Here is a 13,724-nt window from a genome sequence, read left to right on the forward strand (position 1 = left end):
GGCTACATTGTCTGTTGACTCCAGCGGTTATAACTAAATAGAAAGAAAAAGAATTCCCTTGGCTCCCCTTACAGTTCTGGTTCAAACAGGTATTGCTGCACATTTGACAGACACATGCGAATACTGAGCTCCAACTTACCGTCCCCCAATGTACCAGTTGATCCGCCGCTCTTTTTCTTCTTCTTCTTGTGGTGTTTCTTGGCACAAAGAAATTTTCCTGTTGCATAGAGTGCAAACATAATCAGCACCCACGCTTCCGTCAAACAAAAGTAGAGAAGAAATACCTCGCTTGGTCTTCTCCTTTGACCCCGCGTCACCACCAGCCAGAGCTTGTTTCATAGCTTCACGCCTGAACAAAAAATATTACAGGTTACCGTTGTCATTAGTATCATATAATCATTTGAATTCCTCAATAGTAGTTTTTAATATTGTGCTATTCAATGTTCCCGTTGAAAAAAATTCGATATTAGACTTTCTGAAGTGTAATGCTTAGTTTCCTATATTCAGCTTTGTCGCAAGTTGTTTTAACGGGACACTAAAGGCATATGTCAAGTCAATGTGTACTGTTAAAAATACCATTTCAGAAACCTCGCAGCACTTGTTTCGTGCCATGAAAATACTTAGTTTAAGAGAAAATTGTGTCTGAAGGGACCACATACCTTTAGCACAATTGAAATCACCCGCCCTCAAGTGGGGAGTGGCGACGTTGCATGCACCATGATTGCCCTTTACTGCCGTTGGTGAGTGTAATGGCGGTGAGTAATAACACTACATTTTTGTGTGCAAAACACAAGTACGCCACGACAACCGAGCCAAGACAGAGTATTAGATTCACCACTGCAGCTGCTCTTGATCAAGTGGTATGGACCATTCGAACATTCCGCGTCGTCACATGGATGTAGAATACTCTGCTACTCGCAGTTTGTGTGAGTCCCGCAAGACAGCAAAGCACTGTGCGATAACAAAACTACTGAAACCCGTAAAAGTGGGCGGTGCAGAGTCAAGCAAAAATGAAATCTTTCGACCACCTGCGCCGTCGTCAACGGCAACATAAAAAGGTTTTTTGTTAACAATCAGATAGACCTGACAAGTAGCACTTTCCTCCATCTTATAATGCACTGCAATGATCTTTTTATTGCAAGAGGTTCAGTATTAACGATAGAATCATAATGAGGAGTGCCTACGTCATCAGGCTAGTACTTGAATCTCCCGGGCAAGCCTCAAATCGTGTCTTGTATTTACCTAAATTTCCATATTGCTAAAGCTTTGTTTGCAATAATATTGATGCCTTAGACATTTTGAAGCATTAACCTATCACTTTAGCTTGACTTACTGTTTGCCGTTAGTGTCCCTTTAAGCAGTGCATCATGTCTGCCTTGCAGTGAAGCATACAGAGTGTGGAAAGGGGCACTGTAACTGGGTTTAGTAAGCATTTCTTACACACGTGTGCACATGCTGTCTCGAGTCACAGTACGAACAACAAGTCTAATAAATGCAGCCAAGACGTTCAATGAGAATATAAGCATCGATACAGTACTATCGCTTGTTTACACTTCCTCTAGTCATTGCAGCAGTCCACCTTTTTAATTTGTTCATTGATTTACTTTTGTGTTATTCCCATTCACTTCCTACGAGCACAAGGGCAGCTGCATTGTGCTTCGCTGTTCATTAACCTCTTTGTATCTTTGGCATTTAGTTCACTAGTTGTACTGCACGAATTCCTTGTCCCATTCTTCCACAGAACAAGTAATTAATTCCGTTATGCAGTAGTTCCTATGCATGCCAGTTTCCAACAACTTCTCTGCACAACAGCTATTCAATATTCAATTAGAAATATTCGTCCCAGATCACTATTCGCTTTAAACTCAAAATCCACTATTTGCACATGCGTAGCTGTCACAGTCAAACATGCAGTTGCAGTACTTATACTCACAACAAGAATACACGGAGAATAGCATGGAGGCCAGCCCTCCATACACTGCCATATTTACACGATTGTAAGTCGACCCCTTTTTTAAAATTTGAAAGTCTGAAGTTGGGGGGTCGACTTACAATCGAAACCAAAACATGGCCCCGCCAAAAAAAGCCATACCAACGAGAGCTACAACGTAGTTACAATTTTATGTTTGCTCTATAGCCCTACCCGTATCTTTTCGCTATCCCGCGTGTTTGTTCGCTTTTCGGAAGGGTTTTTCAACATTTTTGAGAGTCTTACAGTGCATGCAACACTCATTGGGGGTGGGGGTGGGGGGTGGGGGTGTCGATAGTTGATAAAAGCGCCGCTGTTCCCATTTGCGGCGGCACCCTCAGAACGGCGGCGCTTGCGGGGAGTATCGGTAGTTTGTGGAAGAGCAGACACCGCTAGCGGGTTTCTCTTTCTCTGTTTAAAGGCATTGGTATTGGTTTGACTTCTTCTTGACGCGCTCCACTTCGGCTACGTGCTACTTCTACGAAGCAGCTTCCCCAGTCGTCATGAGTGCTGCAGGCCCACTAATCTTTCGGCACTCGTTCACCACAGCGTTCAAGAGGGCTGCCATCCTTTACGCCGAAGAAACAAATCACTGCGCAGCGGGCCGCAATTTCGATGTTTCTAAACGGGTGGTGCGAGAGTGGCGACTGCAGCGAAGCGAAATTTTCACCCCACGGCGGCAAGTGAGAAATTTCCCACGTGCCGAAGTCTGGACGCTTTCCGGAGCTGTAGGCTAAGCTTGCGGCGTACGTCGCTGAAATGCGTGATCGGTCCCTGCCATTGAAGTGCGACGTGGTGACGTGGTCATGAAACAAGCCCAGACCTTCGCCTTAATTTTAAGGTTCTGCTCCGCCGTGAGTACAACGAGTGGCTGGCGGCAGAAGACTGCGAAATTACGCCAACCGGATCTGACGGCTGCGTGTGGTTGGGTGCATTTGGCGTGGGCTGCTGTTCTGCAAGATGTGCTAGTGCGGTCGCTTGCCAAATTTGAAATTTCGCTGGACCACGACGCGCTGTGGGACCGCAGCAACGATGACGATGGCAGCACTAGTGAAGACGAGTAGTCCAGTGACCATGTCAGCTACTAATAAATTTTCGTTATCAAATGCGCCCTCGGGGGTTTTTTTTTTTTTTTTTTTTTTTTTTCCTGGTCAAGCGATATGGGGGGGTCGACTTACATTCGAGTCGACTTACAATCGTGTAAATACGGTAGTTTCTACATTATTGGTATCATGTAGCAAACACAATCCCACAAACCAGTGATTCATGCATTGAAGCATGAAAGTAACCGTAAGACCAATGTATTTCATTTCACACTTTGGGAATGAATATTTCGAAACTGGCGTCATCCTGAAAGTTCGAACTCACTGGCTACAATTAAAGAAATGCAATATATATGCGGTAGAGTAATTAATAAAAAACAATTAGTATTTTGCTGATTAGCCGATTATGCATTTTGATTTCTTGTGCAACTAATGCCCACCTCTTTGAGTAATCCAGCTAAGTGACTAACGCGATCTGCCACAGGCGATCTTAAAAATTGTGTCTGGGCTAATAAACACCCGGCATATCAGCGTATTCACCACAGAACAAGCGGGGCGACACGTTTGTACTGTGGGGCTTCCATAGCGCACAGCCTGTAATCGCAAACCCCAACATGTGCATCATGTACTAGAAACAGAAGAGGTATTTCAGAAAAATAGTTAATTTGGGTTTAATGGCGCCAAAGCGACTAAGGCCATGCTGCGCCAGCCACAAGATATTAAGAAATCAAATGTTAAAGGAGCAAAAGCTGCGTTAGTTTAGAGTCTGTGCAAAAAACCGTTTTCTTCCAAAAAGCTCAACAAGTCAGTGAAGGACACTAGCAGTTAATCTCCAAGTATTGAGGCGGGGTGTAAAGGTATGTGGGAGTTATAGATTCTGTAAACGCTTCCGTCTCTGTGTTTCAGTGTTTGGAAATGTCATAATAATGTGCACTACTGTGAGTGGCTCATGGCACTTCTCGTATCATTATTGGACGCAACTTTATTTCCAAATCAAAGCGGTTAAACGTATAAAAAAGTTATTTGTTTACAGGACGTTGCAGACCAAAGGAAATGTGCAGAGCAGCACGTTTCCATGACGGCACTAAGTGGGTCGCTTCCACAGTGTCGTCTGCCAAATAGGAAACACAGTTGTACGTAAGTAGAAGGTAACTCACTGCTGTTGGAAGGACTTGGAAGGAATGAGGCCGGCCAGGGTCTGGTCTTCCTCGCCCTGGCGGTAGGCCTGCCACCAGTTGGGGTCGTCCCGGTTGATGACGTGCAACACGTCGCCCTTTTGGAACGGGATGCCCAACTCTCGGCATGGAATGTACAGGTCTTCTTCTGGCTCGTAGTCAAAGTGGGCCTACGGCAGGGACACACGCAGTGCTCGTTTAGTCAGTGCTCAAATTTCGCTTGTATGGAATGCCTAGAAATTCATAATGTTAGTACGTATTGCTCAGAGTAACGAATGTGTGTCAACAAGTTAACAGACAGGAAGTAAGCAGTATGAATTAGAGTGCAAATACTAGATCAGCATAGACCAGCTAACCAGTAGTCTAGTAGTAGATTAAAAGTGTGGGTGTTAAAGGAAGGGAAGCACAGTCAGACGTGGCAGAGGAAATGAGATCGCTGGGAGAGGCCTTTGTCCTGTAATGAATGTACCATATTCGAATACTACAAGGGATAAAAATTTGATAATGTCGAAATGCTACACCTGGCATCATCAACGTTGCCATAATGCCATAGGACAGAGAAAATTTGCTTACTTCGTGTAGCAGTAGGGCTCGGCATGATTACACTGCTTATAATAAGTGAACAAGAGCGCTGATTGCATTTTTTCTGCCTTTGCTCCCTTGTGGATGCAGTAGTGATTGCAAGAACAAAGTGAGCCAATGTATCACGACATTGTGGTTTATCTCCTGGGTAAATATCAGAACTAGTTTGTAGAATGAAGCTTTATCACAATTTACGTATTTAAGGCACTCTGACACTGGCCAGTATATTTTCTAGGGCCTAAAGGGGTTTGGAATTTCATTTAACGGAAAAAAAGTGACAAATACAAATGTCATATCACCAATCTGGAGATTCCAAGCAGTAACATTAACTCTAATACACATTGAACATTTGCAATTAAAACAGAAAAACGCACATGCAGCCAGTTCATTGAGGTGAACTTAGCGTATTTACTTGAATCTAAAGCGCACTTTCTTTCCCCGATAAAACGGGTCCTAAATTTAATGCGCATTAGAATAGAATAGAGAAGTAGCTTCCTCCATGTGATGTAGTATATGTGCTTAGGTTAGTCTACCATTCCCGTTTTCTGCATTTACTCCATCAGCATAAAAGTGCCAACTGCGAAGACAAGCCGTGTTCATCATGATGCCACAATTAGGTAAGAGGAAAGTGATCACGTGTGCAAAGACGGACGGAAATCGGGCCACATCACGGGCGTTCAGAGTTACCGAAACTTGCATGAGGGACTGGTACATACAGAAGGAGAGGCGTCCTACTCCTACGGCTGCTGCGTATGGCCCTGCCCCTGTTTTGAAAGCGATCTGCGATGAAGACAGAGTCTACACATCTAGGCACACTGTGCTGTGTTCTCCTCGCTTAGTTTGTGTTGAAACGAGAAGCAGCACAAAGGTCTATTCGCTCGCTCCTGTTACCGCATTTTCTCACTCCAGCATTTTGATAGCGAGTTTCCAAGGTCGTCAAGTGAGACGTGTTCATGTTTGCTTGTGCGCGCGCGACACCATGCTTGCTGATTAGCGAATGTTTACAAGTTTGTATGGCCAATAAACTACTATCTTTACTGTGTATAGCTGCCTAATAATTTGCTATCACAGCCGATGCTTCGCTTTTCAGGCGAAACTGCGACTTTTATTATTTATCGCAACTTTAGTGCATCGGGAGTAAATCTGTTTTCGAAATGAGAGAAAGTTGTATTTCTGTACGAAAAAAATTAGGTACGCGGTACTGTAAAGGAGTTCTCTTTTTCTTGTCACAGAAAACAGGTGCGCGTTACAATTGAGGGGGCGTTAGAATCAAGTAAATACGGGAATTCCAATTGAAGTTCCATTCTTTATGTCCTGTCAGAGCCCATTTGTTCCCCAATGAGGAACTGTGGAAGTGAATCACTGTTACTGGCGCACATATCAACCCACAGGCACACTGCAAAGTCACCTTGACATGGATCATGCCGGTGTCCGTGGCGCGAGGCGTGATGGTCTCCTGGTTACATGGCACTATCAGGAATGTGAGGGTGCCGGTCATTGTTGCCAGCAGGTCACAGACTTCATTCACCGACTTGCCACGCATGCCGATACCGTTCACTTCCAGGATTTCATCGCCCTCGTGTAATAAGCCTACAGGAAGCAGAGAAAAGGAAATGTTTGAAACCCGGCTGTGTCCTTGTGGCACATTTCAAACTTAACAGTGACATACGGCACAATTAACGAAACAAAAGGTCTGTAACGTAGCAATGCTGTAATCAATAGGGTTTTACGTCAGAATACATCTGAGCCACACGGAATGCTACACAGAGGTCTACGAACAAGCTTACATCACCTGGGTTTCTGTAATGCGGATGAACATCTTTGCAGGCGAATTTTACTGCTGTAGCAGTTAAGAGCTCAAAAACTGGGGCGGTATTCTTGAGCAACCACTTTTGGGGGATATGATCACTCTCCTAAGATTTCGTGTGGCTCATCATATCTTTTGGGCATTTGGTCGACAGCATTCCTAGCAGTGTGCAAAGAGCTTGGTACTACACTGCAAGGAATGCTGTTGGCCGTATGCTTCAACCCGAAAGTCGTCGTATCCCCCAAAGTGGTTGCTCAAAAATACTGCCCTTACATTTGCCGTGTACGTATTTCAGTCCTTTCCATTATACAAACATTGTCATTGCTAAGTCATCATAAGGCAACACTTTATTTTCCCCAGCTTTACCTTCAACAAATGGTAAACAAAAAAAAAAAGCTTTGCACACCACCTGCCACTTGGGAGTGAAATCATGCCCCTGTGACAATGTGCGCTTGGTAAACAGGAAAGTTAACAACTGAGCTACTGTGCTGCAACCGCGCTTCGCAATTTGTGTGGGGTTTTGTCAGAGTTCAGCTGTGCCGAATTCGTTTAGCTACGTCAAAGCTGTAGCTGTGCCCGTACCGAAGGGCTCAATCTTCCATCCTCTAAGATATTCAAACACTACATGCACAAATGTCTACTACCAATTCTTATTCCCTTACCACTCTTTTCAGCTGCGCCACCTTTGACAATCCGTCCAATTATGACACTTTCCCCTTCATTGCGCACAGTTGCACCCTGCAAGAAAAAAAGGAAGAGTCAATCAAACAGTCACATCAACCTTTTATCACTCACGTATGCTGTGAAGACAATCACACCCAGCTACAGCTGCGTGCAATATACAACGTCTAAACTTTCCAAGCTGATTCCCCTTAATGCTCTTTTCTCCTACCTGTCATAGCTTTAACAAGCAACATCATAATCTCAGAAAGCCCTACATGGGCACATTTGGGCTTGTTTCAACTTTGCCTGGCTGAAGTGGTTAGAGCAGTTATATAGCTCCCACAGTGAGATACAGCGCCTGCCTCAGCATCTGTCCAAACTACGGGCAAAAGCACTTAACTACCTATATCCAGCGCATGCAAAATGAAAACTAGCCTTAATGTTCGCACTGAAATCTTTTGCATGTGCCACAAAGCATGACATGCAGAAATCAGGTGCACAGTAATGAACAATTTAGCTAGCATCCTTTTGCTGACTCAAGATGACAATAATAAATTTGTCAAAACAAACAGAAGGATAGAACAGGGAAAACAGATATTGATTAGGTCATTAGGTCTCCAGCACATAGTCAAGAAGGTGAATCACATAGAACTAAATTTACTGAAGCCTACATGTACTCTGAACAGTAATTATTTCATTGTCAACAATGCTTTCAAGGAATGACTGTGCAGACTGTGACCATGCAACCAGTGCACGTCAACTAATAACAACACGACCGTACCAAACTTTAGTGACTTTTGTCATCTCACCAGAGGTTCGTTAGTCTTGTCAATGTGGACAATCTTGATGCTGTCTTCTGAATAATGAGATGCCCTGTCCAGGGCTTCGTGGGCGCCCCCGGGTCCAGGTGGAGAGTGGGCAAGCCGCGGCGACGCTCCACAGCGCGCTGCAATGCGGTCGTGGCTCAGCAACAACCCATCTACATCCAGCCGACTCAAAAAGTCTTGCAGCTGCATTGCCTCGGGCAAAGCACAGCCTTCCAGTAGGGACAGCACCTGCACAGGCACCACGAAATGCACCAATGATTGATTGAGTGCTGGAGCTACGAGAGACACTGTAGTGGAGGGCACTGGATGAATTCTCACTGCCTGCGGTTCTCTAACGTGCACTGAAATCTAATTACGCGAACACCTTTTCATTTCACCCTCATTAACAGGCGGCCACCAAAGCTGGGGATCGAACCTATGACCTCATGCTCCTCAGTGAGCCACCGCAGCGAGTACACATTGTATTCACTTGTGCGCAGGGCTAGCAGGTACTTTTACGGCACAGACCCCAGCAAACACTGCAAGTGTGAGCAGTGACCTTCAACCACAACAGTTGTGAAACTCCCCATGTGCCTCCGTGTTTCAAAACTTTGGGCACGGTGATTGCCAAGTAGCATAGGGATCCGTTGACTGATGCGTCACCTATGTACAATGAAACTAAATATAGAACGCCGATTTTAAAGCACAGCAACAGAAGTTTTGCAAATGTATGCAAATCTGGTCAACTCGAATGTCAAAGACAGCGAAGCTGTACGAGGGAGTTCTCAAACCCTTTGGAAGTCCCGCGGCTTTGGTGTGCCACTGCCCGGAAATCTGTCCAACAATTGTGTTGTCTTATGGCATATTCGGGTGGTCGTTTGAGAGCGCTCTGGCATTGCCATGAAGGTAGTGAAAAACAGCTTTAAAGCGGTATTACAAGAATAACCGGCTGTGGAAGTGATAATCCTGCTTCCTTATCATCAGTGCAGCCCTGCCTGTGTTAGAAGCAACGCTTAGCTGCTCTTTGAGGCTACTTTTGCAGCATTGCCGTGGCAGCACTAACGGCACATTCGGGTGGTAGTTTCAGAGTTTGAAACGACCACCCAAAACCACTCTGGAACGACCACCTGAACGTGCCATTAGTGAAATTCAAGCTGAAGCATGCAAACCCCACCTCTTGAGCCAGGTCCTGAGCGTTGGAGCAGATGGGGGTGGGCGGCCGTTGGTAGCACCAGGCCTGCTGGACATTGTTGCTGACGGCCAGCGCCCCCTGGAAGCCCGGTTCCTTCAACAGGCTGACCACGCATGAGAGTGAGCCCGGCTCCGCCAGGGGCTCCAGCCTCTTGAGGCACTGCTCCAACTCGTGAGCTTCTGCAGGCAGGCAGGAGAAGGAAGAGGGGAATAACGGCGTCAGCGGCAAGCATTCGCAAATGCGACAAGTTTTGCAGCAATTTTCTAGCTACGGCAGAACGACAGCAAGTTGGGCTAGTCGGAGCGGATTCTCTTTTGGCATGAGTGCACAATTTCTTGTCGAAATGTGGGTGCTCGTGCCAAAATAAATTTGCTTCTGCCGTGAGAGCGCTCCGTCCTGGTTGTTCTATGCTTGTGTCCTTGTTCTTCTGCACACTGTTTATAATAGTTCTAGCATTACATTCGCTGTTTCAGTCTTTTTGTCATTCGAAAAAAACCGACATATAGATTTGCTAAAGACACCGACCTTCTGGAAACCCTGCACTGTTGACATCAAAAGTTTACAGAGAGTGGAATCTGCAAAAAAGATGATCAATGAGCAGCCTGGAGTTCAGGTATACAGTTGAACCTTGCAATAATAAAATTGCCAGGGAAGGCGAAAAAATTCGCTTTTCCAAGAATCTCGTTGTTGCGAAGTGAGACAGCACAGACAGGTAATGCGTCACAGAATGACACTTTACCATAAAAATTACGTTAGCCTGCTTTGGCAAGCTTTGCCTGAGGATATAGAACCGCATTGTTGACAGTACAAAGTGCACAGCATGCATCAATCAGCATTGGCAGCACTGCCGTGATACGATCGCTTTTGCAAGATTTTGCATAAGTCTGCACCAGACGCCGAGCAACAGCGCTCCATGCGACAGTGCACGCTGTCGCCTGTAGGCACCGACAAGTCCAGTGCTGAGCTTAAAAGTGAACATATCTCGATATCCAAAGGCAATCGATCGAGATTAAGGCCCCTTTGCGCAAATCTACGTCCGGTCCCAAATCTGCACGCAATGCTTGTCAGGTGGCACCGAAATCTGCATTCTTGAAGCAAGGGATGCGGATCCCCTGACAATCTCTTAACCCTTCCAGGGTCGATTTTTTTCGCCATATGCGACCACTCAGGGTCAATTTTTCTTATTGCACATTTCCGATTCTTGTTAGGGACTTATTTCGAAAAAAATTTACCGTAATTTTTCTAGGGTGACCATAAAGTGAGAAAAAAATATTTTGCGTTGGTATATATGCACTCTTAATTCATGAATAACAACAATAAGAAAGGAAATAAACTTATCATAATTAAAAATTTGATGCATTTTTATGCACATAGTTCAAGGCTTTGAAAATCTGCACACGAGAATATTTCGCAAGCCTCAAATGTTCCTGCTCTTACACTAATAGGTACGTCCATAGCGTAATCGAACTGCGTAGGTGCGCGCACTCAAGAAAATTGTTTGGTTGTGTGCCCATCAAGAAAAGCAACATGTGTGACAAACTTCCGCTAAACTTCATCTTATCGCCAACCAGCTAGGGCGTTTTGCGAGTCTTAAAAAAAAGAAAAGAAACGGAAACGCATGCATGGCGGCATCCTTCCTATGCGCACCCCTGTGAGCAATAAACGAGCGAGAAACAAGCGGTCGCCCTTTGAGCGATTAGGAACGAGTTAGCCATCAGTTTCGCAAGCGAAAAAAGCCAAAACCGCCCGCAAAACACAATCCAAACGGCCGTTCGCCCGCGTGCTCGCCAATGCGCGAGTGGTAGTATATAGACGCGCGGGAGTGAACTAGCGCTAAAACAAACCATGCAACGAAATACGGGAGAGGGAGGCACGCGAAAAAAATTCCCCGTATCCCCACATAGTGGCAGCACATGACAGAAAAGAAAAAGTTCAAGAAATTGGCGCGCTTTTTAAACGTACAGACGGCGTCGTAAATATACGGCATCGACCATTTTCGGACTTGTTCGCGGCGCCATATATTTAGGTAATGGACCGTCAAAGGGTTAATCAAGACCCGATGAATGGCACTTCATGCTGCGACTACCATCTCAAGCACCACAAACTATTCCACGTCTGTGGGACGTGGATTTCCTTGTTTTCACTGCATTTCGCTCGCCTAGGTGCACATTAAGCGCTGCACTCAAGGTGCAAAAATGAACAGTCGTCACATGTCGATAGCAACATACGTGCTGCTTCGAACGGGCGATCATCAGGTATGACGTGTTTCCAGCGCACCTGATTGCTCCCGGCACTTGGTTGTTTTTGTAAACAAAAATGGCGACGGCCATGCAACTGTAATGTGGTAGTATTTTACACAATTTTAGTGCAAAGCACTCGCATTTGAGCACATTTTGGAGCCTGCTAGCCTTGCGCAAGTAGGTAATATGCGAGGTTACGCTCCGTCAAATTTCGTTGATGCGGGGTTGTAGTACAGAGACATTTTGTTGTCGAGAGGTATGAAATGGATTGAATCCTATGAGTGTTCACAGGGGATACGAAAATATTTCATTATCACGAGAATTTCGTTGTCGCGGGTTTCGACTGTACAGCATTCACGGGTAGTATGTGTGGCAAACGCAGTGCTGTACAATTCTACTGGTTGCAGCCACCAACCTTTTTGCGGAATTTGTACCACGACCCACACTTTTCACGCAGACTGTATGCATCATTCTTCTAAGCTGTGCGACATTCCTTTTCTGGAGAGGAACACTATAAGGGCATTCCCCGATATTTCCAGTTGACTGAGACTCAATGACAGACTTAATGCAGCTGACAGTGTGCAGGTCTTTAATTCAATACGCACATGCCCAAGGGGGTAAAGGTGCTAAAGCTGTTACACAACTCCTAGCAGCTGGTCAGGATCCTGAACTCCCAAGGTGCTTGGCAGTATCTGGGCCACGCCTAACGCCACTCCCAGTAGCTAGAAATTAATGTGCCCTCACCATAAATGCGGCTGGGAGGCTTGTGTGGGCTGAGAGGCAGGAGGCGGGCATCCGAAGGCAGAGTGGCACCAAAAGAGTCCGTCTCAAAGGCAGCGTTGAGGATCCCTTCTGGGGCATTCTGCTCCAAGGCTCGAAGCTTCTTGGAGCCCCGTAGTGAAGACCGCAGGAACTCCTGCTCCTGCGCTAGCCGTTCCTCTTCTTCCTTGCGTATCCGCAGCTCTTCCTGCGAAACCGAGGGCACGATGCTCCTTAGTGAGACAGTTTGAAATTGGGTTAGTTCATTTTGTATAACTAACTACTGCATAAATTAAACCAGCAAAAGATAGAGATGGGTGCTTATTCATTGGCTTAGACCTATTTGCCTGCTCATTAGCGGCCCTTGTGATACCGATTAAATAAGCACGAGGCCTAACTTTCAGCTGTGCATTCAACAATGCTAGTTGGTGTGCGTTTATAGTTGCCTTGCGTTGCATTTTACACTGGGCCAGAATCTTCACTAATATTTTACGATACCCACTTTGGTTTATAATACTCCCAAAGCCTCTGACATCAGCAACCTATCAGCAGGTGTAAAGGCGCTCTTGGTTACAAGTAAAACAGTTGGTAGTTTGTGCTTTCATCCCTTCATTTGTGCCGCCACTTTCTTTTATCTGTGCAGCTCCCAGTGCAAGACAACTAAGAACAGGGTTTTAGTTTTCCTTTTATGTTGTCTTCTTATACAAATGCTTGTGAGCAAGGCGAACTTGAAGTTTTCTGTTACGAGAACAAATTGACTGCCCTATTTGGCGGCACTGTGCTATATCTCTGCAGCACACAAGTTTTCAATGAAAGGGAGGCAAAACAAGTGGATGACAGAGTTCTACCTGTTTCTTCAAAAACTTCCACGCTACAAACTCGCAGCACAACACCACCAACTGAGCCTACTCAAGTCAAACTATTCCTGTTCCTAGAAGTATCCAGGTTCCTACATGCTGCTAACCAAAAATTAGAGATTTACCATTTAAATTTACCTAGCGAGAACTGTTCCACGACTCATGCACATGCATTCACAAGGGAAACTCACTTGGTACTTTCGTATGCGCTCCAGCTGCTCTCCCGTCGGTGCTGCCGATCCGTTGAGCCGGGGAGAGCCCTGAGGCCTTGGAGGCGGCGGGTAGCGCGGCGCAGTCTTGGCCACCGCCACAAAAGACTCGGGCACGTCCACGGCCATCTCGCGGTGCGACTGCCCTGTCTCCACCTCGGCTGGACCCTGCCAGTCAGGAGAGCACCCAGGCAAAACATTTTACTCAGGCTCATTGCTTGGTGCTCACAATCTTTGCTGGCGGCCTCAACAAAGTTGGAAATTTGCGTCTAGTTCAAAGGAGCACTGTGGGAGAATGCTCAGTTAGGCTGCATGGGTAGATCGACACTCCTTAAACAGTGAATACATACTATAACTTCGATTGTGAGCACAGACTGTGCTTGTTCTCTGTAAGCCATCAAATAATGGAAAGGCGAAAGGCT

At 45.7% G+C, this 13,724-nt stretch overlaps 1 protein-coding gene across 4 annotated transcripts in view; it reads right to left on the reverse strand.

The window, feature by feature from the left end:
* The window catches only part of sdt (MAGUK p55 family member stardust), a 47,634-nt gene that overhangs the window by 5,403 nt on the left and 28,507 nt on the right, over positions 1-13,724 (reverse strand). For all 4 annotated transcript variants that reach the window (XM_075699446.1, XM_075699449.1, XM_075699448.1 and 1 more), the window contains 9 exons: positions 13,285-13,470; positions 12,222-12,444; positions 9,220-9,416; positions 8,049-8,294; positions 7,239-7,314; positions 6,178-6,359; positions 4,170-4,357; positions 285-349; positions 140-217 (listed from right to left, as the gene is read on the reverse strand). In XM_075699446.1, coding sequence (XP_075555561.1) covers positions 140-217; positions 285-349; positions 4,170-4,357; positions 6,178-6,359; positions 7,239-7,314; positions 8,049-8,294; positions 9,220-9,416; positions 12,222-12,444; positions 13,285-13,470 — 1,441 coding nt within the window. The remainder of the gene's footprint in view (positions 1-139; positions 218-284; positions 350-4,169; positions 4,358-6,177; positions 6,360-7,238; positions 7,315-8,048; positions 8,295-9,219; positions 9,417-12,221; positions 12,445-13,284; positions 13,471-13,724) is intronic.

This window comes from Dermacentor variabilis, chromosome 7 (genome assembly GCF_050947875.1).
Source record: "Dermacentor variabilis isolate Ectoservices chromosome 7, ASM5094787v1, whole genome shotgun sequence".
Lineage (NCBI taxonomy): Eukaryota > Metazoa > Arthropoda > Arachnida > Ixodida > Ixodidae > Dermacentor > Dermacentor variabilis.